Genomic DNA, 24,325 nt, shown 5'->3' on the forward strand with positions numbered 1-24,325 from the left:
TTGTCATAGAGGTTATTTTACAGAACAATTTCAATTGTGTAATTTTAAAATAGACATACGGTAAGCCTTCCAATCAGAAGCCAAATCTGTCAACAGGTCTATTTCATAGTCCCTGAGATTAAACCAGAGGGCGTACAATTTAGAAATAGACAATGGAACTCAAGAGTTCAGCAAAATAAGCTGTTAAAGATGGGAGGACTTTAAAATTTTTAATGTTTATTTATTTTTGAGACAGAGAGACAGAGTAGGAGCAGGGGAGGGTCAGAGAGAGGGAGACACAGAATCTGAAACAGGCTCCAGGCTCTGAGCTGTCAGCACAGAGCCTGACTCAGGGCTCTACCCCGCAGAGCTCAAACCCAGCAGCTACAAGATCATGACATGAGCTGAAGTCCGACACTTAACTGACTAAGCCACCCAGGCTCCCCAAATATGGGAGGACTTTAAAATGTCATGATACGACTGATTTTATAAGGAGCTATAGAGTTTTATGAAAGAACCCCTGTCTATAATTTATATAGAGATTTATGTAGTTTACAGAAGTGAAATAACCAGGAAAGTTCAATCATTCCTTTATCAATCATTTGTTCATCAATAGTTAAGACTCATATGACTACTGCTATAGACTATATGTTTGTGTCTACCACTCAATTCATATTTTGAAACCCAACCCCCATTGTAAGAATATCTGAGGGTGGGGTCTTCGGGAGGTAATTAGGTCATTAAGGCAGAGCTCTCATAAAAGGGATTAATGCATTTATTAAAAACACCCCAACAAGCTCCCTTAACGCCTCACACTGTATGAGGACACAGGCAGAATATGGCATCTATGAGTGAGGAAGTAGGCCCTCACCAGTCACTGAATCTACAGAAGCCTTAACCTTAAACTTCTCAGCCTCCAGAATTGTGAGAAATAAATTCCTATTTATAAACCACACAGTTAATAGTATTCTTTGTTACAGCAGCCTGAATGAACTACGACAATTGCTAATAATAATGGCCACAGACAATATTCGATGCTTTTCAAACATCATCTCACTAAACTCTATAGGATATTATCCCCAGTTTGCAAATGGGAAGCTGAGGCTCACAGTAATAAAGTAAGTTTTGCAAGACTACAGAGCTAGTGTCAGAAGCAGGATTTGAACTTTGATCTAACTCCCAAACCCATGTTCTTTGCCTCAGCAAAAATTCAGAAAAGAAGTTGAGCCAGTTTGAACTTTGAAGAATAGTTTTTGAAATAGTGTGGAGGACAGGAAATGAGGCAGTAAGATTAGCACATACAAAGACATAGGAAAAAATTACACTTAATTAGAAAAGCCCAATTGTTTGATATGATTATCATAGTACAAGATACCCAAGAAAGCATAAAAATGAAGCTGGAAAGTGAGGGTGTATCTACATAATAAAGATCTTGGTGTGACTCACATTATTTCCCATCATATAAGCAAAGATTATGAATTATTTTATAATTTAATGCCTTTTAAAATAATTGTTTCTACGCACAGGAGAAATACTTTAAGCACGGACTCATAAATATGGTTCAGAAATGAGAAGCCATCTGATTTCAAACTAATGTGAATATTCTTATGGAGGATATAATATGGCTTTCTAAATCTTAGCTTTTCAGCACAAGTGTCTCTTGCTCCTGACCTCTTCTTCAAGAGAACATTAGACAACGCCAATAATAGGTCCTTAGTAGGACCTATTCAAGAATAGTTCTTGAAATAGTGTGGAGGACAGGAAACGAGGCAGTAAGATTAGCACATACAAAGACATAGGAACCTATGCTTAGGTTCCAAAGCATAGGAAGCTTAGGTTCCTATGCATAGGAACCAAAAGCATAGGACCTATTGCTATTGCCAGGTAGCAATAAATTATTGAAGGTATATATAAAACTTATTGAAGTGACATAAATTAACCCTTAATATATTGTATCCTTCTTTCTTGAAAATCAGTTAGTATTTCTTTTGAAAAAGACCAACAATTAGGATCAGAAATAGAAAATGTAAACACAGGGCACTCAGTCGGTTAAGTATCTGACTCTAGAGATCAGCTCAGGTCATGATCTCTAGGTCCTAGGATCTAGCCCCGTGTGGGGCTCTGCACTTAACCTGGAGTCTGCTTGGGATTCTCTCTCTCCCTTTCTCCCCACCCCCCTCAAGCTCTCTCTCAAAATGAATAAAAATTAAAAAGAAAAAGAAAATGTGAACACTAATCCAGATCTCCTTTTCCTTAGCAGCAAAAAAAGTTTTTAGCTTCAAGAAGTGATTGAGAAAAGCAAATTGAAAAAAGAAAAGAAAAAGTGAATACATCTCATGTATCAAAAGCTAAGCCCTCTATCTAATCAAGTCATACAATTTATTGAGAAAAAAGAGTGCAACATGGGAAGGTTAGGAGTAGATACACATCTAATCAAGTCATACAATTTATTGAGAAAAAAGAGTGCAACATGGGAAGGTTAGGAGTAGATACACATGTACCAATGAAGAAATTGGATTTGTATTTAATATAACAGAATTTCATATTTTAAAAAATCTGTGATTTATCTATTCTTTCATATAATCTGTGACAGCTGGTTCTTCATATAATAGAAGCAATGAGAGACATTTTTTTGGACAATCAAAAGAGAAGATTCAATTGAAGAAAGGCATTTGTAATGAAATAAAAACAATGCTTTCTATTTTCATCAGTTGTTGATGGTTTGATCAAACAACTAACAAGCACAATTTCTTTTTTGTTTTACAAGTACAATTTCAATTCATAATACCATTTATTAAGTGACTAGAAATGTATGTCTTCATGATACATCAACTGTCATTGTATTTAGGATCTCATTATTGTTACCTAATCATAACTACTATATGTCAACATACAGAAGAAAAATAAAAATATCAGCGCTTTCCTATGTGGTAAGCTTCACAGCTTTTTTGCCATTTGTTATGAATATAGTTTAAAATCAAGTTCAATAGTATAACAGATTATCTATGAAAAAACAAAAACTATGCCTTAAGATGTGATTCTAATTCTATTTTGTTGGCATTAGCTCTTCCCACTCTTCCAGTGAGAAGTTCCAATCTTATGCTTCCCAGGCATATTCATAGAGGTCATCTGATGCAATATCTCCCCAACATAGGAATACCATTTACAATATCACAATATGTCTGATTTTTGCTTGAACAAATCTAGTAATGGACAGCTAAGTACGACATAAGTAAAGCCACTCCATTTTTGGAAAGTGATAATGTTTAGAGATATTGTAAGATTAAAAGACCACCTTTATATTCTCAGGATCGATCTATCTATCATCTATGTATCTAAAACAAAGGGGATGAAATCATGGCAAGGCAGACTTTGATCTCATTCATTCACTGATTCATTCACTCACAAAATTATATATATAATTATATACTAATATAATATTAATTGACAATTACTTAATAAATTAATGATGCCTCATATAATTATATATATAATTTAGTGAATGACTGAATGAGACCAAAACTGCCTCCCTATGATTTCAACCCATTTGTTTCATTTTTGTTCCCATTTTGGAGCTATGTTACTATTGGTAAGAATGCAATAATACCACTAATGCTTAAACTGAATCTTAAAAGGACAAATGGGATTATCAAGGTGAATAAAAAGAGCATTCCAGGCAAATGGCACAACTTGTACAAAAGCAGGTGGTATCAGTGACTTCAAAAGATATACATCCCCAGTCTTTTTCATGACAGGTTTTTTTCTTTAGATATCCCATGATTATAACATCCTGATGAAGAAAGCATTAATACTGCGACTTTTACTGTAATTTTTTGTATGAGGAAAATAAGATACATTCAAGTTTTCCAGCAAGGCAATAGTAGAGCTAGAACTAGAACTAAAATTTTGGCTTTTCTGATGGCCATTTGAAGGGTCAGTCACTAGATACTTCTAACTCTACATTCTGAAACTGTTAGTCCCTAGCTGTCCAACTTTTCTCAGCACTGCTTGTAATTACAGTAATAAGAACTAACAACAACAACAACAACAAAGGTTTTGTAGGGTTTGCAATGTGCCAGACACAGTGCTAGAACTTTACAGACATTTATTCATTAGGAATCTTTAAAAACCAATGAGTATTCTGAGACTTAAAGAGGCCCTGAAACTTTCCCAGAACCCTCAGCAATTAAGGGCTATAGACCGGTTTGAAGCCAGGTCAATACTCTTAACCAATATGCTACACTGCAAAGGCATTATATTAGTTAGTCATAAAATCTAAAATTCCTTAATTTAACTTTAAAATACTTAAGTCTGGCTCAACCTATTTATGGTACCTATTTATGTACCTCAGGTAATATAAATTCCTAATGGTGTCCAAAGTAACATAAGCCTTATTTTTCCATGAACTTGTCATACTAATTCCCTATTTTGTTATTCAACAAAAATGTATTAAGTAGTTACCATGTGCCAGGCAATGTATTTGTATTAGCTTTAAAGAAAAAAGAGGGGAGACTAGGTGGTTCAGTTGGCTAGGAGTCCAACTTCAGTTCAGGTCATGATCTCACAGTCTGTGAGTTCGAGTCCACAGTCCAGAGCCCACTTCAGATCCTCTGTCCATCCCTCTCCCTACCCCTCCCCTGCTTGTGTTCTAAATAAATAAATAAATAAATAAATAAATAAATAAAAATAAAAGAAATGAGACGCTGTCTTTGCCCTTAAACTGTTCATAGTCGAGATAGGAAAATCAATGACTACAATGTAGAATGCATTGTGCTTCAATTAAGGTAAATACTGGGATCCAGAGGAACATTAGGGAAAATCACCTAATTCACTCTAAAGGAATAGGGAATGTTTCAGTTGCAGGCAATGCTTAATCTAAGTAAATTTTGTGGCATAATAGTTAGCCAGGCAAAAACAAAGAGAAATGAGGGGCCAAAGGCATTATAGGCAAAAAGGAGAGCATTTTAAAGGTTTGAGAGAGTCTGTCTCTAGCTAACTAATAGAATTTAGACTGAGTTTAATTAAAGATGGTTAAGTTTAAATGTCACTTCCTCATAGGGGCACCTGGGTGACTCAGTCCGTTAAGCGTCTGACTTTGGCTCAGGTCATGATTTCACGGTTTGTTGGTTCGAGCCCCGCATCGGGCCCTGTGCTGACAGCTCAGAACCTGGAGCCTGCTTCAGATCCTGTGTCTCCCTCTGTCTCTGCCCCTCCCCCACTTGCTCTCTCTGTCTCTCAGAAATAAACACTAAAAAGAAATTTTTAAATAAAAATAAATAAATAAATAAATAAATAAATGTCACTTCCTCATTCCTCAAAAAATTACAAATAGAATTACAAATATGTTGCAGTAATTCCACTTCCAGGTATATATATCCAAAAGAAATAAAATCATGATCTCGAAGAAATATCTGCACTCCTATGTTCATTGTCACATTATTCATAATATCCAAAATAGGGAAATAATCTAAGTGTCCAACATAGGTAAGTGGGTAAAATAAATATAATGGAATATTATTAAGCCATGAGAAAGAAGGAAATCTTGCCATTTGCGACAGCAAATGTGGTTGGATGGACTGAGGGCATTATGCAGTCAAATGCTCTACCACTGAGCTATACCCCTGGGACTGAGGGCATTATGCTAAGTGAAATAAGTCAGACAGAGAAAGACAAATACTCTCACTTATCTGAACCCTGAAAATTATCTTGAAGGTAATGGGGAGCTTTAGAATGAATGTAAGTAAGCAAATGCCAGTCGCTGCTTTACATTCTGGAAAGAGTACTAAGGCAGCTGAATGATGATGAGTAGGTTACTTTGGGATGGGTAACAGGAAGAAAAAGAAATATCAGTTAAGAAATGATTACAATAGTCCCGGTGAAAAAAGAATATGAAATCACACTAAGGTCAAGACTATGGAAAGAAGGGGTAAACTTTAGACTCCCTAAGAGAAAGAATCTACATAACTTAGTAACTGGATGTAAGGTTAGGATTAAAAAAAAAGTGGAAACAAAATTATCAGGTCATCATGCTATGGAAGACAAAGAGGTTTTGAAAAGAAAATAGTAAGTTAGTTTGGGACATACCAAGTTTGAGGTGTTTGTAAGATAAATGAGCAGAGATGTCTAATAAGATGCAATGTCTAGAACACTAGACAGAGATTAGGATGCAGACACAAACTATAGGCTTGGAATTCTATTTATTCTACTCTATTCCATTCGATTCTAATTTTTTTTTAATTTTTTTAAATGTTTATTTATTTTTGAGAGAGAGACAGAGAGAGACAGAGAGACAGAGTGTGAGCAGAGGAGGAGCAGAGAGAAGGAGATACAGAATCTTAAGCAAGCTCCAGACAATGAGCTGTCAGCACAGAGCCCAATGCAGGGCTCAAACCCATGAACCATGAGATCACGTCCTGAGCTGAAGCCAGACACTTAACCAACTGAGCCACCGAGGGACCCCTTCCATTCTATTCTACAATCACCACGTACAGCAGCAGTTCTCAATTTTGGCTGCTCATGATATTCACTTGGAAAACTTTTTGTAAATTAGGAAGCTGGGTTCCATCTCCATAGGCTTTAGTATTTCTGAGATAAGCTTGGGGCCTCAATGTTTTTAAAAAGCGAAACATTTGATTCTGATGTATAGTCACAATTAAGAATCACTGGCGGGTAATTTCAGTCATGAGTATAGATTAGCACATGATTTTCAAACAGTACATTGCACCAATTAGGGAAGATAGAGAAGAAACTATCAGAAAGATTATGGCAATAATAACTATAATTTATTGAGCACTATGGCAGGAACTGTGCTAATGACTCTACATGTATTATTTGTAGTGGGAGAGAAACCCAAAAAAGGGTGTAATGAAAGTCAGTTAACACCTCTGCCAAGAAGTCTTCCCTAGAAGTTTCAGTTTGCCTTGACATCTCTTATCTCAATTCAGCATTTAGAATATACTAACTTATACATGGCTATCTAACTCACATTTACAGAACCCTACGCAGTAAAACAAAGTGGTTAAGAGCAGGAGCTCTAGAGCTAGACTTTCCAGTTTGGATCTTATATCATGATATCCTTTGCTGGCAATTTTAATCTTAGGCAAACTACTTAGTTTCTTACTTAGTATACTATATATAATTAAAGTATAATATGTATGTATGTATACACACCTATGTCCTAAATATGTGTGTATGTGTGTGTATATACATAAGATCTTTGATGAGACGGATTTGTTTTATATCTTTTGTAGGTTTTATAACTGTCTCCTCAACTTTACCTAGTCCAGTGGGGAGTAATTATAGTGACTAGCACTTCCTAAGCTAAGCACTGTTTCAAGTTACCTTACTTGTATTAATTGATTAATTCAATTGATTTCATCAGAAATCTAGACATTAGTACATCAGCATCCCAACTTTACAGCTGGCAATCCTGAGGAAAATAGAGCTCAAGTAACGTTCCTAAAATAAACATTGCCAGTAAAGTGGAAGATATGGGATCCAACAAAGGGAATCCAGCTTGATAACTCTAGCTGTTAAGTATTATGCCATATTGCCTCCCTTTATACTATGCAGTAGACTCAAATTCTTACGAGATTGAATAATTTTTTTTTAGAAAAAAGAAATGGATACGAATAGATGTACACCTTTAAATGCAGCACATTTTGCAATGTGCTTCATTGAAACCAGGCCCTTTTTGCCTTTTAGAAAGAAGAATTTGATAAAGACATATTCAACTATCTTTAACTAATTCTTATTTACATTCTGTATTATCATTTTTGAAATGCTTGGGGTGGGGGAAGGATCATATCACTAAAGGTCTTTTATCTACTTTTTTTTGAGAAAAAATGTTTAAATGTTTTAAAGTTTTAAAGCAACCCAAAGCCCAATGATCTCCAAGGTTTCTCCCAGAAATGAATCTATGATTCTAAAACAAGTACTGAAATTTTATTGGATCCCTACTATAAGTATTACCCTTTCCCAGGCAATGTGAAGTCATAAGGATTAATAAGATCCTCACAAGAACTAGAAAATGAGGTTTTCAAGTAATTCAGACTTCTATAGAAAGAAACAGAATATTCTCAATTATATGGGTCTGTTAAAAATAGAGCCAGAAGAGCTACTGTGTCCGGTTTCATTTTTACTCACACTGGTGGTATTCCATGCGTTTCACTTCTGACATACTTTATATGGATTATGTGCTAAGTAAGAGTATTCAGTTCCAATCTTTTCACAATTCCCAGGCACAAGTATCATCTTCCTGGGTCTGATAACAAAGTCACACCCCAGCTGTCACATTTAAAGGAAATCTGCTCTTGGATGTTACCCAGCTTTTTTACTAACCACAGGCAATACTGAAATGCTTCTGGTGTATGGAGGAGATTTAAAGGCGATATTAAAAATATTTAGCAATGATTATTTATATTATCATTTCTAAATGAACAATGAGTAAACCTAAAATATCCCTGAAACTTCCATGATTATAAACGGCATTTCTAGTTCCAATTTTCCCTAAGACAAAGTCTTTATTATCCAAATATTCACCATAGTGACATGTATATTCATTGTATTAAAATGATCCCTCTAGATTGTCCTTGGTCTAGTAAATGTCAAAAATAAAACCAAAGCTAAATCAGATTACCTACCAATAAAATAGAGTTTACATCAGGGACAAGCAGGAGGTCTCTTAGGATCTGAAATCTAGGACTTTTAAGTGGTTGTGGATAGACAGAAATGCTCTCACGTGCAATTTTGATAGAGAATTTTATTAAAATCCTTCATTTTGCTTCTACCCCCTACCTTGTCTACTAACTACTAAATCTACTCAGGAATTTAATTTTCATTTTCAAAGTCTCAAGAGGGTTAGAGCTCTAAGAATGACTGCAAAATATAGGTGCTGCTCTTTTGGTTTTTTATTTTATTTTCTCCCAATAATAAGTAAATCAACATAGACATATTCTCGGTTTAGAAATCATAATCTAACATTCAAGACTCTGTACTATCTGGTCCCAACACACCTTCCTGTGTTAGCCTGAATTCTCCTACCGGGCTATAGCCAAAATGAACTAGTCCATAGTAGTCACACATACTATTTGCTTTCTGCTTCCATGTCTTTGTTCATGTTGTTTCCTCTGCCCCAAAGGACCTTTCCCATCTTGGCCAGTCTTGGCCTACCTCAAATGCTACCTTTTCAGACTTCCCTACCTTCTCATCTAGCCTCTCCTCTCCTGTCCCCATTCAGCTTGAAATATTCTGCCCACTGAATTCACAGCATCATGATTTACGTTTCTTTCTTCTCTCTTTTGAATCTCTAAGGCACTTACTACTTTCTACATTCTGTTGTAGTGCCTTGTATTTAGTGTTTATGACTCACTACCTGTGACTTCCTGAAGCAGGGACCTATTGGTCTTTATATCTCACCCCAGTACTGTGCTTACTAGAACATCATAGTATTTTGTATGTTTGTTTGAAGAAATTGCACTGTGCTGAGATTTGATTGACCCTGTGCCAATTTGAAAGAAATAGCTGCACATTGAGAAAATTGCTCAAGAGAAGAGAACTAAAAGGCAAAGAGATCATAAAATGTAACACTTAAGCATGTATATTTCATCCACCTATCAAATTACTCACTTGGACTCTGGGGCTTGACAGAACAGCATGAGTTTGAAGTGCCCAGGTATACTCATATGTGGATTTTTTTAAATATAAATACAGTACACAGTACTGTAAATGTATTTTCTCTTCCTCATGATTATCCTAACATTTTCTTTTCTCTAGCTTACTTTAGTATAAGAATACAGAATGTAATACATATAACATACAAAATAGGTGTTAACTGACTGTTTACGCTATCAGTAAGGCTTCCAGTCAACAGCAGGCTCTTAGTAGTTGAGTTTTAAGGAAGTCAAAGTTATGCACAGATTTTCAGTCGTGCAAGGGGTCAGCACCCCTCCCCTCCGCATTGTTCAGGGGTCAACTGTAGATATTTTTACATTAAATAAACACCAGCAATTCAAAATAGCATACTCTATCACATAGGAACTTGAATTGGTCTATTCACATACAGTATTGGATTTATAACACATATCATTTTAGTCTTTCATCTAGAATAAAAACATTAACCAATAAAACTAAAATGAAACAAATAAAACAAGTGTCAGTGAACGTTTTTGTACTGGACATTTTTTTAATGCTTATTTTTGAGAAAGAGAGCACAAACAGGGTAGGAGCAAAGAGAGAGAGAGAGAGAGAGAGAGAGAGAGAGAGAGAGAGAGAGAGAGAGAGAGAGAGAGAATCCAAATTGGGTTCTGTGCTGACAGCAGAGAGCCTGATGCCAGGTTCCAACTCATGAGCTGAAGTTGGACGCTTAATTGACTGAGCCACCCAGGGACCTCCTGGACATTTTTAATGATTAAAAAAATAACTCGGATCATTAAGTCTAAGCTATATAACTTCTCTATTATTTCCCTTAAACCTGGATATTTACTCCTGAATTTTAATATTCAACTACAATTAAGGAAGACCTGCAAAGCCCCCATAATCTTTTTTTTGTCATGAATGAAGTAGTTGGTGTAATATAAGAAAGCAAAGAATCTTTACACAGAATACAAACAGAAACTTAAGTCAGCCTATAAGCAGATGCAAAAAAAACTTTAAACACAACATTTTTCATCAAATCACAATTCTTATAGTTAATAAATGTTATAATGTAATCAGATGTAGGATGTTTTTCCTTGTTTGCATTTTTATAGCCATCTTTATTTCAGTATACCATATGTTTTTGACTCAATTTCTTATTTGATAAGGAAAATGAAGGAAAGGTAACAAAACTAAACTGCATGACTACTATTACTAACACCTGCTGATAGCTCATCCTAGCTCAGAGAATGTACATACTAATGTCTGTCAACATATAATTTTGGCAATAATGTGTTTGTTATAAATACCAGGTAGTTTTACAAATTTTTTATATATATCACCTCATTTCATCTTCACAACCACTCTTAGAGATAGGTACCATTATTATTTCTATATTACAAATGAGGGAACGGATACCCAGAAAGGTTAAGTAACTTGCCCAAGATCACACAGCTGGTAAGTGGTATAGCTAAGATCTGAACCCAGTGAACATGGCAGTCCAGATACTCAACCACCATACTTACCACATCTTACTGCAGCCAGCTAGCTGTTACAAACCAGGAGAATTTGAAGTCAATTTTCTCTTGCTCTGATACAAGAGAACAGGCACTTTGTAGGCACTAGGGGGCAGTGTGCCCCACTTTAGGATTCTGGGAGAAACAAGGGTTTTGTATCCACTCTACCCACCTTCTTGCTACTTTCAGCCAGCATACTGGTATGAAAGTGAAAAGAAGTGGTGCCTGCATGTGCAACAGCCAGCTGGCTAAGGCTGACGTCCATATAAGTTTCTCTCAGTCCCCTTTCTCAAATCCTAAAGTGAGTCTCATTCGCCCCCATTTTATTGAAAAAAAAAAAACTCCCTAATGACCTAGTTAGCATCAAACGCTCCCAAACTTGCGAGTCTTGATTTCCAAAGTTTAATCCCTATGAAGTCAAAGTCCCCTTCCATAATACACAATGAGACTAGACTGGTCACATCCCTCTTTTGAGCTAATTCTTAAGGTCCCTGCTTCTGTTTCCTGCCAATGGGTTACATCCACCTTTACTCTCAACATAAATTGCCAACTATGGCTCATAAAACACACAAAAATATTTTACAATGCCTTGATACAATAAATTATGCATTATAGAGTTACATGTAACTCATCCAAGGATTCATTAGTTTATAAATCAAGTTAAAACTGATCATAGCATACCGTCTTTGAAAAGTCAATTCAAAACATGAGCATGGCTCATTGCGTATATTTTCTCAGAATCTCCTTGAAAGCAAAACACAACTTTTTCTTTGCTGTATTTCTCACAACACCAAATGCAGTATTGTGCAAATTCAGTCCACATAATGTTGACTAAACGGAACAATTACTCAAATCGTTGCTTATAGACAGCTTACCTTTAGAAACCTTTATGATGTAAAATGTTTGTGTAAAATAGTAAAGACAGAGGCAGCCATTGTAAAAAGCAGATGACCAATCATTGCTGGGCAGACTTACAATCAAATCCATTCAAAAGGTCAAGATCATCTGGCCACACAGGAAAAAGGGTTGACATTAAATTTAACTGTCCGTGACATTCTAACCAATCTTTACTTTTTAAGGTAATGCATTTTGACATAGCAACAGAGAGAACTTAGAAATGACAACTCTAAGGCAGTAGCTTTTTTACCTTACAAAATTATTGAGATATCCTGTAAGTGCCACTAAAGGAAAATAACCAAAAATCTTTATGGTTTAGTTTTTTGGAAAGGTCATAAATACAGTGAAAAATAGCAGAATGCTGTAAAACCAATACCTAGAAGAATCCCAAAGCAATGCCAAGAAACAGAATGTACTCATAGCGACTAATACATGCAAATACTGGAAATAAATTCTAACAGATTAAACAGGTTTTGTAGCAACTAAAAGGTATATCCAAATCATTCCAAAACTAATCAAGCTTAAGAATATGGCAATCTTCCCTACTAATAAGAATATAAGCTGGCTAAGTAGCCTGAATAACATATAAATTATAGCCAATATCAGTAGGTATAATTTTTAATGTGTTTTTAATTAAAAAGGAGAAACCAACCCCTTAACTGAGGTAAATCACTGTTTCAGACTCCCACTTCTGTCTTTTGATAAACATACTCCTTTTCATTACTATAGCATCACCCTGATGAGGCATTAAATCCTAATCATGCTACAAAATCATGGAAACAAAGCCATCTTTCTGTTGAGAAATGCTGCAACATTCTTTTTGCTTATTTAAGATGGAATACCTGGTCAAATATCTAACAAGCCCTCTAAAACTAAGGAAGAAATATGTGTAATGTAAAAAAATAAAATATCCTTTTCTTCAAAATTGGAATGTCAAACACGGGCACAGTGTCTTATCCAATTCTGAAGATATGTTATAACAAAACCAAGTTAAATGCATTATACCTTAATAAAAATAGTTTAAGATAACCAGCAGAGTTTCAAGATAAAATGGACATATAAATCCAAATTCTTTGCTGTGATGATTCCCTACTCTTTGTAATTAACATGTTTAATGTAGTCAAGTCTTTTAATTTTGAAAATGAAACTAAGCTAATGCGGAGTATCTTTGTATCAAAAAATCTGAAACAAGCTTAAATGTCACAAGCATTCTTTGTAAAAAAAAAAAACAACAACAACACAAAGCAAAAACAAAAAATAGATTTATCATCTGCTTTCAGCTACAAGCAATGCCTTCAGCAGACATCTACATTAAGAGGAGTAAGAGCATCATTATTTCAATAGATCTGGGAAATAATTTAAACTTATGCCTTTTAAAACAGTTCAGATACTGCAATATAAATTTTAGGAAATTAGCTTAGATGCAGGCAAACACGATTCTACTCATCAAAGTTGTATTGCTGTGTGGTTGTACAATGGTAGCAACATCTATTTCTATGCTTAAGAAATTCCAGATAAAAAAATTTTTAATATTTCACTATCTATAAGCAGCCAGCTATGATGTATCCTTATCATACTGAACAAATTGTGCTATTTTTATCATTCGAAATAAGAGATGCACATGACTCTATTCAGGCTTAATCTGAAAAAATCTGGAGAGCCCCAAACCTTGCTTTTAATTACAAATAAAGGATCTCTTTCCTTACTCCTCACTTGCCCCTCTCCAAAGAAACCTAAAGTAAACATGAACTCAAACACACACATACGCATTTCTAAAATTCATATTGTTCACAGCTGGTGTCTATTACTATAAATATCACTTGTTCAAATCTCCTAAGAAAAATCTGATAATAAACAATTACATTGATTAATATATTCTACATGACTAAGAGCTAGAAAAAGCAAGAACTCAACAATCTAATAGTATCATCATAATTCATGAGAGCATACCTGATGACTTAGAGATTGAAAAGGCTCACAGGTTCCAGACTGCATGACCTTTCTATTTCCAGAAACCCCTAAAGATTGCATTTCCTGTCTTATAAAAGATAATCACAGCCATCTCTATGTCTCAGCATCTTCAGGGCTAGTGAAGAAAACATCAAACAGCAGATCTGTCCATCAGTATCTGTTTAAGCCATCAAGAAGATATCAAATCTCATATATTGTTTATCGTCTCCCCTTTGCGGTTACAAACACCCCCGTATTAAGGGACGATGACACAGTTGTATTTGCTGAAGCTGCTAATGCTGTCTGAAAACAGTAAGCTTACTGCTTGGAGCAATTCTGCATCATCCAAACAGAGAATGAGCCACATCCTTTAGAATTCCCACTTCTGCTACTATAAAAATTTCACTTGCCAAGAAGAGTTTGATTTTGTCAATCCTTTAAAAAAAAAATAAGCAATGTTCTACTTAATTAAGTATCCAATGTGTCTGCTGCAAATACCATGTTAAAATATCAACTCTTAATTATTAGGCAGTTTTCTTCGTACATGACTAAGCTTTAGATAATGATTTAATAAGCAAATTGTACTCCCTTTTAAAGGAATCTTCCCTCCAAACCATATGTATCATCACTCATCCAACCCATCAGAATTAGAAGTCCTTAAAAATGAAGAATTTTTATTCTAGTAATCTTTGAAAATTGTGTTTAACGGTCAATAAATAGGTAAGCACATATTCACTTTCAATTCCTAGGAACTTCATTTTTATCTCATATTATTTAGACCAACATACTTCAAATCAAACTACCTTTTATATTTTAAAATCTTCTTGTAAAGAGTTTAACATGCAAAAGACAATGTGTTTTTATCAAATTCCAAAATTTCATGGTTAAACCTAGGAAAGAAATTTATGTAAGCTATCAGCATTTTTACTGTGATTTTTCACTGAATTTTATTTGTGTTCAACAAGGTTTTTATAATGCTTTCTTTCACCACAACATCATGGCATCAGGAAATTTAAGACTAATAAAGCAATCTGATAACAGAAAAACAATATCCTCTAAAATTATAAATGAAAAGATTTTCTTTTGTGGGGGGCTCTAAACACTAAATTCCAGTTAGTTAATACACAGTGTAATATTGAAAATATTTTCTTTACCATGTGGCAAAAGATTGTGTTTTAGAAATTACACAAAAAATAGACTAAAATTATCATCAATTTAACTGAATTCAAAGTTAGGACACTAAGTGCAACATATTATCCTAAAACAGCCTTCACATTATGTATAGCCTGAGTTAATGAACACTTCATTTATATACTTGTGAACATTTTGTTTATAAACCTGTGAAATAAACTAAATAAAATTTAATTATAGCTAAAGTGCTTACAGAAAATGTTTTATATATAGACTAATAACTCAGTATACTTTCCCTTCTCCCACTCATGACATTTGATGAGAATAATATGTATTATCAGGAAGACTAGTCAAAATGAATCTTAAAGATTGGGCTTCTTTAAGAGGCTGAGGGGTGAGGGACAGGAAATAGGGAAGAAAGGGGAGATCTTGGTCAAAGAGTACAAAATTCCAGTTAGAAGATAAATAGGTTCTGGGGATCTAACGTATAGAATAGTGATTATAGTTAATAATATAGTATTATAGACTTGAAAGTTATAATATGGTGATAATCATTTTGTTATATATAAATGTATCAAATCAACATGTTATACACCTTAAACTTACACAATGTTGTATGTCAATTATATCTCAATATATCTGGGAAAAACAGTTATTACACCTTAAATATATACAGTTTGTTTTTTGTAATACAATAAAGACATTGGGCTTCTTCAATAGCCTGATTCACACTATCCCTTTAGAGAAGTTACTACCTCTAACTAAACTTGTGCAGTATTTCTATTTCTGCTATATGTATACAATCACACACCTAGATGAAAAATAGTATGTAGGGAAACAGTATTTAATCTCTTATTGTATCTATGCAATATTTACTTTCTTACTGTAATCAAAATAGGACTCATTCTTGAAGACCTATCTTCTGAATAATACCCTCCTAAACTATATCATCTTCCTTTATATGTTCATTCTTTCATGTATGAAATATCAAACATCTTCTATGTGTCAGACACTATATAGGTGCTAGAGACTTCATGACAACAAATAATATGCCATCACAAAAGCCAGTTAATTAAACATGTTTTAAATATATTTTGTTATAACAGAAGAAATAGGAAGCAATGTAAGAGCAGTAACAAGGCATCTGACCTTAGTCTAGGGATCAGAGAGTATCTCCTTAAGGAAGTACTGCTAAAACTGAGGAGCAGGTCACATTCAAGGAATGGTAAACACAGGGTGTTTGGACTATGAAGTGTAAGTCGGACAGGAGGGAGAGACAAGACTAGAAGTTTGACCCAAAGTCCAATCACAGAAAGCCTTAGAAACCATTTAAGGCTTAGAAGCCACGGGGCTTTATCCTTAGGGAAATGAGAAGCCATCAAACATAAGCAGTTTTGCAACTTTACAAGACCCCGGTGGTGGCACAGAATCAAGTGTATAAAACAAAACTGGAAGCAGAGAGACAAGCTAGATAATTTTGGTCAAGGGATAATGATGGCCTGAACAAAAGTGGTAACAGTAGAAATGGAAAGAAATTGATAGATTCTAGATACACCTTTTAGTTAAAAGGGATAGAATCTGGGGATCAACTGTGAAAAATAAGGGAGAGAGAAATGTAAGATTAGTTCCTAACCTTCTATGTTATTAGAGATTTCATCTTGACAAGCAATATACTTTCATCACATGCTCTGTTGTATTTATTTATCCTTATGTGCATATGTTTAGTTTTTATAAAATAGACAGAAAATTGTGAGAAGACTCATTTTATCTTCCTTCTGTGTCTTCTTATAACGCACTTTAACAAAGTTACTATAAATGACTAAATAAATGAGAAATAAAGAGAACATTGAGCTTTTCTTTCATATATTTTGTCATAACATGGATATAAACTTTGTTTTCATGGACACTATTAATTAGTATATAAAATCTAATTTTCTTCAGTAGTTACACAATCTCTGCAATAAAAATATGAAATCTGGAATACAAAGCTTTTAATTTCTCTACCGTCTAGTTGACAAAATCACTTAAATGGAAAAGTTATTTATAATTCATTACTTGACCCACTTAATAATAATTCAACATAGACTAACCAACTACAATTAATAGATATCCATTTTTTAGATGACCATTGCACTGTGAAAAACTTATTTATACAAGGTGCTACTTACAGCAATGTTATTTAGATATTCTTGTATTAGTAAAGCACAATGCTTCTACATTTTTCTTAACAAATCTCTCTAACAAAGATTTGATAAAAGGGATGAGGAACAGCCAAAGCATAGCAAAGGAACTCCTTGGTCTGAATTAAGAAAGAACCAAAAGGGTGAAAAGCATAAATCAAAAGTAATTTTACGTATTTAGTGATTTATTGAATATCAGACCACCTCAAATAATAAAGGATCAACATCTTAAAAGCAGCAAGAGCTTTACAATAATTAACATATATTTAGCTTCTGTTTTTCACCTTTCAGGAACTTTGTGATCTAATGCCCTCATTTCCCACATAAGGTAACTGAAATTTAGAGAAGTGGAGGGACTTGTCCAAGGTCAGTTAGTAGCAGAACCAAGGCCAGAATTCAGAATTCCTGTTTCATTTTCCACAATAAAATCACTATGTCTTTTAATTTTATCTTTGTAGTATGTACTTTATCTTCGGCAAAGTAACTTTCATTTTAATATTGTTTCATATGTTTTTGATAGGCTGAGAAACATAGTAAATACTTCAGAAACATATCCATAGAGTCAAAAGTTTTTTTATTTTATTTTTTTTTATTTTTTATTTTTTAATATATGAAATTTACTGTCAAATTGGTTTCCATACAACACCCAGTGCTCATCCCAAAAGGTGCCCTCCTCAATACCCATCACCCACCCTGCCCTCCCTCCCACCCCCCATCAACCCTCAGTTTGTTCTCAGTTTTTAACAGTCTCTTATGCTTTGGCTCTCTCCCACTCCAACCTTTTTTTTTTTTCCTTCCCAAAAGTTTTTTTATATTAAAGTTTATTTTTATCATAAAGCATCTATTTTTTTATTTTTACTTAAAGATAACTGATTTCAGAGAATACCTCTGAAAAACCTAAGTAATTCACTTTGTTTTATATACTGCTGCTCTAGAAAGTGTTTATTAGTGGGGTGCCTGGGTGGCTTGGTCGGTTAAGCGTCCAACTTCGGCTCAGGTCATGATCTCACAGTCCGTGAGTTTGAGCCCCGTGTCGGGCTCTGTGCTGACAGCTCAGAGCCTGGAGCCTGTTTCAGATTCTGTGTCTCCCTCTCTCTCTGCCCCTCCCCTGTTCATGCTCTGTCTCTCTCTGTCTTGAAAATAAATAAACGTTAAAAGAAATGTTAAAAAAAGTGTATATTAGTTCAACTTTTCAAAGTAATTTGGCAAAGTGTATTAAGACCCTTAAAAATATTTCATTCTTGGGGAGCCTGGGGGGCTCAGTCAGTTAAACATCTGACTTTGGCTCAGGTCATGATCTCACAGCTCATGAGTTCGAGCCCTACATGGGGCTCTGTGCTGACAGGTCAGAGCCTGGAGCCTGCTGAGGATTCTGTGTCTGCATCTCTCTCTGCCCTTCCCCCTCTCGCACTCTCTTTCACAAAAATAAACGTTAAAAACATTTTCGTAATATTTCATCTTTTCCAGTATATCCAGTTTCAGAGAATCTGTCCAAAGGAAATAATGGAGATTACAGTTTACGCACAAAGACGTTTGGTGCCACATTACAAGAAGAGAAAAAATAGGAACACAAGAAAAGGTTAGTTAAATTATAACAAAAATGAAATGCCATGTGAACCACTGAATATTATGCATGAAAGATGTTAATGACAAAGAAAAGTGTATATTACAGAATATTAAGTGAAAACCAAAATCTCAAATACACTTCCGTGGTACAAAATCAACTATGTAAAACATACATTGAAAAAATAGATGAAATAATGAATTTTAAAAGATATCCCCCAGGGGCGCCTGGGTGGCGCAGTCGGTTAAGCATCCGACTTCAGCCAGGGCACGATCTCGCAGTCCGTGAGTTCGAGCCCCGCGTCAGGCTCTGGGCTGATGGCTCAGAGCCTGGAGCCTATTTCCGACTCTGTGTCTCCCTCTCTCTCTGCCCCTCCCCCGTTCATGCTCTGTCCCTCTCTGTCCCAAAAATAAATAAAAAACGTTGAAAAAAAATATTTTAAAAAAGATATCCCCCAATATGACTCATTTTACAAATATATACGTCAGAGTCCATATTTTTATAATAAAAAGAGGAAAAAGTTGCTGAGAAGTATTTTAAAGTTGAACAACTATTCTTGTTTCCATGTGCTTCCTCTTTCCACTAAAAACTATGCCTCAAATTTCAGTCTTTCTGATGTTGTATTCATATTTCTGCTCTAATTTAATAAAAATATTCAAATCTACTTCTATTAGATTATCAATACTTTAAAAATCATTCTGGATGTGCCTTGCATATCGTTTATTAATATACGTGTGTGTGACTATTTTCATGCTATTTCTATTGGGTTAATGGTGGTACAGACTATTTCTGGCAAATCAGCTCTCACACCTACTTCAATGTTATATGAAAAAAAATTTCTATAACAATGCTTAACGGTTAAATGGTATTCTATCAAATAGAGGTACCATACTTTATTTTTAATCAAATCCCTAATCTTAGACATTTCAGGGTGTTCTTTTTCATTTTTCAATACTATAAATAATAGCATGATAAACATCTTTCCAAAAACAGTCTTATATATATCCTCTATTTTCTTAGGATAAATTACAATAAGTAAACTTACTGGATCAAAGAGTATAAACGTTTTTGTAGTTTTAGATAAAAACTGCCAAATTACCCTCCAGAAGTGTTATATCCACTTACATTCTCCAAGAAAAATATCTTATTTCCTCACTGCCTTGCCAGAACTGGGTATTATCATATAAATTTTATGTAAAATAATAGTCTCAATGTTAATATGAAAATAAAGGAAAACTGGGCATACATTAAAACAAAGACTTAAATTAAGGATAATTAAACCAAATATGACTATGTTTATACATTTTCTAACAACAATAACAAAAACCTAGAAAAAATAAGCTTCCCTGTTTCTGTACACATACACAAAGATATAACACTGGTCTCTAAGGAATATGCCCTAAGATTGGAAAGCAAAACAGCAACCTTGGAATAAATGGTACTAAAATATGGCACAGCTAACTAATTAAAAACCAATGCAGCATCGGGAATATAGTCGATAATACCATAATAACGTGTATGGTGACAGATGGTAACTACACGTCTCGTGCTGTGCACGAACAGAATTCTATTCTAACGCATAGAATTGTCAAATCACTATGTTGTACAACTAAAACTAATATAACATTGTGTTAACTATACCTCCATTAAAAAATGCAATTATAAATATGAAATTAGTCTTTATATTTTCTCTGTGACATCTATGGTATGAATCGATCTAGAGAGGAAGAATCATTCACCCAGTGCAATGCTATTTTACTCTTACAAAATATGAAACACAAAAACATACAAACAGAAAGATGAATTTTTGTGGTCTTAGGAAATCTTTCAAATGGTTATCAAACACACCTTTAGCCAAGAAACCACACAGGAGAACCATTAATTCTCCAAAATACCATATGTAAAAACAAATATATTGGTAAAGTAAAAAACAAAATACCATATGTAAATTTATTCTCTCCAGGCCCCACTTATTCCAGTGCCAAGTACATGGGGGGAAAACATAAATAAAAATTCACAATGCGTTTGGTCTTTAAAGATTTCACTGTTTTAAAAAAAAAATCAATAAAATCAACAAATCTTTTGAGTGAATTTTTCTAATAGATTTACCCATTATTAAAATGTCATCTTGGCAATACTAACATTGTACTTAAAGTGATAGTTATGGTGAATTGAAGACAGGACTGTCCTTTTTAATTCTAATGTAGACTGGGTCACAGGTCATAAATAAATATAATTTTTAACGGCAACAAAAAAAAAAACACTGAGAAAAATTAAAACACCTCATAGCCCACCCTTTGTATGCCAAAAGGACACAGAGGTCTGTGGGTTGAAAGCACAGGCTATAGAGACAGACTATGATGTCCAATCCTGGTTCTATGACCTTGGGACCTCTTTGTACTCTCTGCCTCATTCCTTACATATGAAGTAATAATCCTACTAGGGTTATTGCAAGAATTGTGATTAACATATGTGAGGCAGTTAAAATAGTGCCTGGCACAGAGTAATTGCTGAATAAATCTTTGCTCTTATTCCAAGAAGGCTGGCTTGTTTTAGTATTTCCTTCCTGTCCCCCAAAAAAAGACACAAAAGAAAAGTGGTATAAGATTATGAAACAATCAGAAGTACATACATAATTGAGTACAGTTTTCAAGAGCTGAAGATGGCAATGTAGCCACTCCAGATAACCAACTGTGTAGAGCGATTTTTTTTAATTCGGGGATATAACACAATTTTCATAGCTTGGGAGTCAGGCAAATTTTGATTAAATCTTTGATTCATCAATTAGAGTCCATGAGTAACTTGCTTAAGTTCCTAACCTCAGTTTTGTCATCAATAAATTATAGTTAATAGTGTTATCTATTTCATAAAATTGATTGTAAAGTTAAACAAGAGAATATATATAAGACAATTAGCATAGTCTACCAATATAAAAGATCAAGAAAGGGGAAAGAAGAATCAATGAATCATTTAAAACTTGATAAGCTAAAGTTAGGGGGGAAAGTACATAGTAGAATAAAACTATTTCCTTTCCCCTTACTATATCCAGTGGCCATTTCTCCACCCTCATTATTCTCAATTTTGGAAACATTTACCTCTCAATCCTGGCAGAGGGTAATTACTAAATAAATGTAATTGATATGTTAATGATCAGCTAGTTAACCAAATCCAGCAACTTTTTTTAGTCTTTATTATTTCATCCTATCTAAAATTACTGTGTTACTAGCTAGTCAAAAACTCCCCATAAATGCCCTAGTCTAGCATTTGATGACCTCCATAGTCTCACCCTGATAGACCTTTCCAATCTTAGTGATCCTCTCTGTTAGTTGTCTGATCCCACCTACATCCTATAGCTCACCATTCCCAATAATCTTTCAGTACTTGAAAGCCTTCAGCATTGCTCATGCTATTACATGCAGATCTTGGTGCCATCATTTTTTAAGTGTAGCATATTTTACAAGTCATAAAACTTATATGGATCTCTGTTTCCTATTGGTAAAGTAGAGATAACAACAGTACCTATCTACACAGTGTTCTTTGGGGATTAAAGGAATTAGAAATATATAGTGCTAATTCACCCACTGTCTACCTACAACATAATAAGTATTTAACAATTGCTGCTGTTGTTGGAATGCATGCTTCTCCCTTATTCCATAGACCTGGATCCTATCTTTTGACCCAAATTTAGGAAGACACAGTGGTCCGTGAAGCCTTCCCTGATCACATGAGAGGTCTTACCTCTCTCTCTCTCAGCTCTTGATCCTCAACTTTCCTTCCTGACTTCCCTGAAACCCCTATGCTTTCTTTGAGAGTTACATATGGCCTTATCTTCACTCTCATTCTCAATTACTAAGCTCTTTAAAACAGAAATTTATGTATGATTCATTTTCATATAAAACTTCATACAGTTCCCTGAACTTAATATATACTTGAAAATATTTATAGAATCAATGAAAGAATGAAGTCCAATGGTAATTTTTCAGACCACTATAATACACCTGTTTGGGGATGGCTGTTTCAAAACTGGTATTCTTACAGCAAACAGAGGAGCGGTTTCAAAGATAATTCAACCAAAGTAAAAACTATAAATGTCTGCCATGATATTTGCTGTCACCAAATATTTGTTCTGTTAAACAAATATTTCTTTATATAGTTCTCTTTAGTGCTTATGGGTTGTAGAAGACAGTAATTAGTCTTTTAAGAAGCTCCCTTTTTTTAATTTAATGAAAGAATGCTCCTTAAGCCTGACTGTAAATACAGCCATAATAATATTTTAAATTTAATTATTGGGAACATATTCTATAAAAATATCCTAATGAATGAGAGCACAAAGATAGAAGGGCAATGATGTTTATGCAGTATTTGTAATAGCAAAATATTTGGAAAACTCTATTAACCAGTAAGTGTTTTGTTAAACATAGGTAGTATTAAATATATACCTAAAAGTCTTCAAGGAATCCCATTAAATTTCTAACAGCTATTATCACTGGGATTTTAGATTGAGAGGATGACCAAGAAGGACTTGTCTCCAGGGGCACCAGGGTGGCTCAGTCAGTTAAGCATGTGGCTTCGCTCAGGTCATGATCTCACGGTCTGTGAGTTTGAGCCCTGCATCAGGCTCTGTGCTGACAGCTCAGAGCCTGGAGCCTCCTTCAGATTCTGTGTCTCCCTCTCTCTCTGCCTCTCCCCAACTCATGCTCTCTCTCTCAAAAATAAGTAAAACTTGAAAAAATTTCTAAAAAAAGGACTTATCTCCAAAATCATACCTCCTAAGTGATGAAAATGAAAGTAAACACAAAACATCAAGAAAATGAAATTTAAAAATCATCAACATTACTTTTCTCTCTTTCCCTCCAAAAGCAATCATGGTTGGGTAAATAAGAGTAAATAAAGCACTGTAAATAAAACAGCAGCAAGAGTCACTTTGTAAATAACAGTCAAAATAAATACTGATTACAGGTATGCTAATAGTCAATTTCAGACTGTGGCACATATCAGAAAGCTTCAGAAATACAGAAATAGGGAAGAAAAACAAACTCTTCATTCAACTGATCTTAGGATTCTTAATTTCTCTGTATTTGAAAGTTATAATATTTATTCAATCTCCATTTTACTGAACTCCAGATATCTTACTGTTATCACACTGAGGACAAAAAGTAATTGCTACATCATATTCACATACACAAATATTTTTGCTTAGTTAAAATTTCACATTCGATCCTTTTGTGTATAGATACATGGAGATTTAAACAGATTACTGAAATCTAGACTAAAGGCCATAATTACTTTGAATACAGGACACAGAAATACAAAAAAAAAAAGTATTCAGAAGTGACAAACTAAGGTTTTTAAATAAGCTGTCTCAATATCATTTACATCCAACAGTAATTTTAAACTAAAACAATTACCTGTATAAAGAGAAATTCTGCAAATTTATTTTCTGTTGATTGATGGTTACTTTTAAGTTTCAAATT

At 34.3% G+C, this 24,325-nt stretch overlaps 1 protein-coding gene across 7 annotated transcripts in view; it reads right to left on the reverse strand.

The window, feature by feature from the left end:
* Positions 1 to 24,325, reverse strand: part of SLC4A10 (solute carrier family 4 member 10) — a 298,500-nt gene that overhangs the window by 201,986 nt on the left and 72,189 nt on the right. For 6 of the 7 annotated variants that reach the window (XM_058715152.1, XM_058715157.1, XM_058715156.1 and 3 more), the window contains exon 2: positions 13,977 to 14,112. The exons of the other annotated variant lie outside the window; for it this stretch is intronic. In XM_058715152.1, coding sequence (XP_058571135.1) covers positions 13,977 to 14,057 — 81 coding nt within the window. In that variant the 5' untranslated portion in view covers positions 14,058 to 14,112. The remainder of the gene's footprint in view (positions 1 to 13,976; positions 14,113 to 24,325) is intronic. 7 annotated transcript variants of the gene reach the window in all.

The sequence above is a fragment of the Neofelis nebulosa genome, chromosome 2 (assembly GCF_028018385.1).
Source record: "Neofelis nebulosa isolate mNeoNeb1 chromosome 2, mNeoNeb1.pri, whole genome shotgun sequence".
In the NCBI taxonomy this organism is placed as follows: Eukaryota; Metazoa; Chordata; class Mammalia; order Carnivora; family Felidae; genus Neofelis; species Neofelis nebulosa.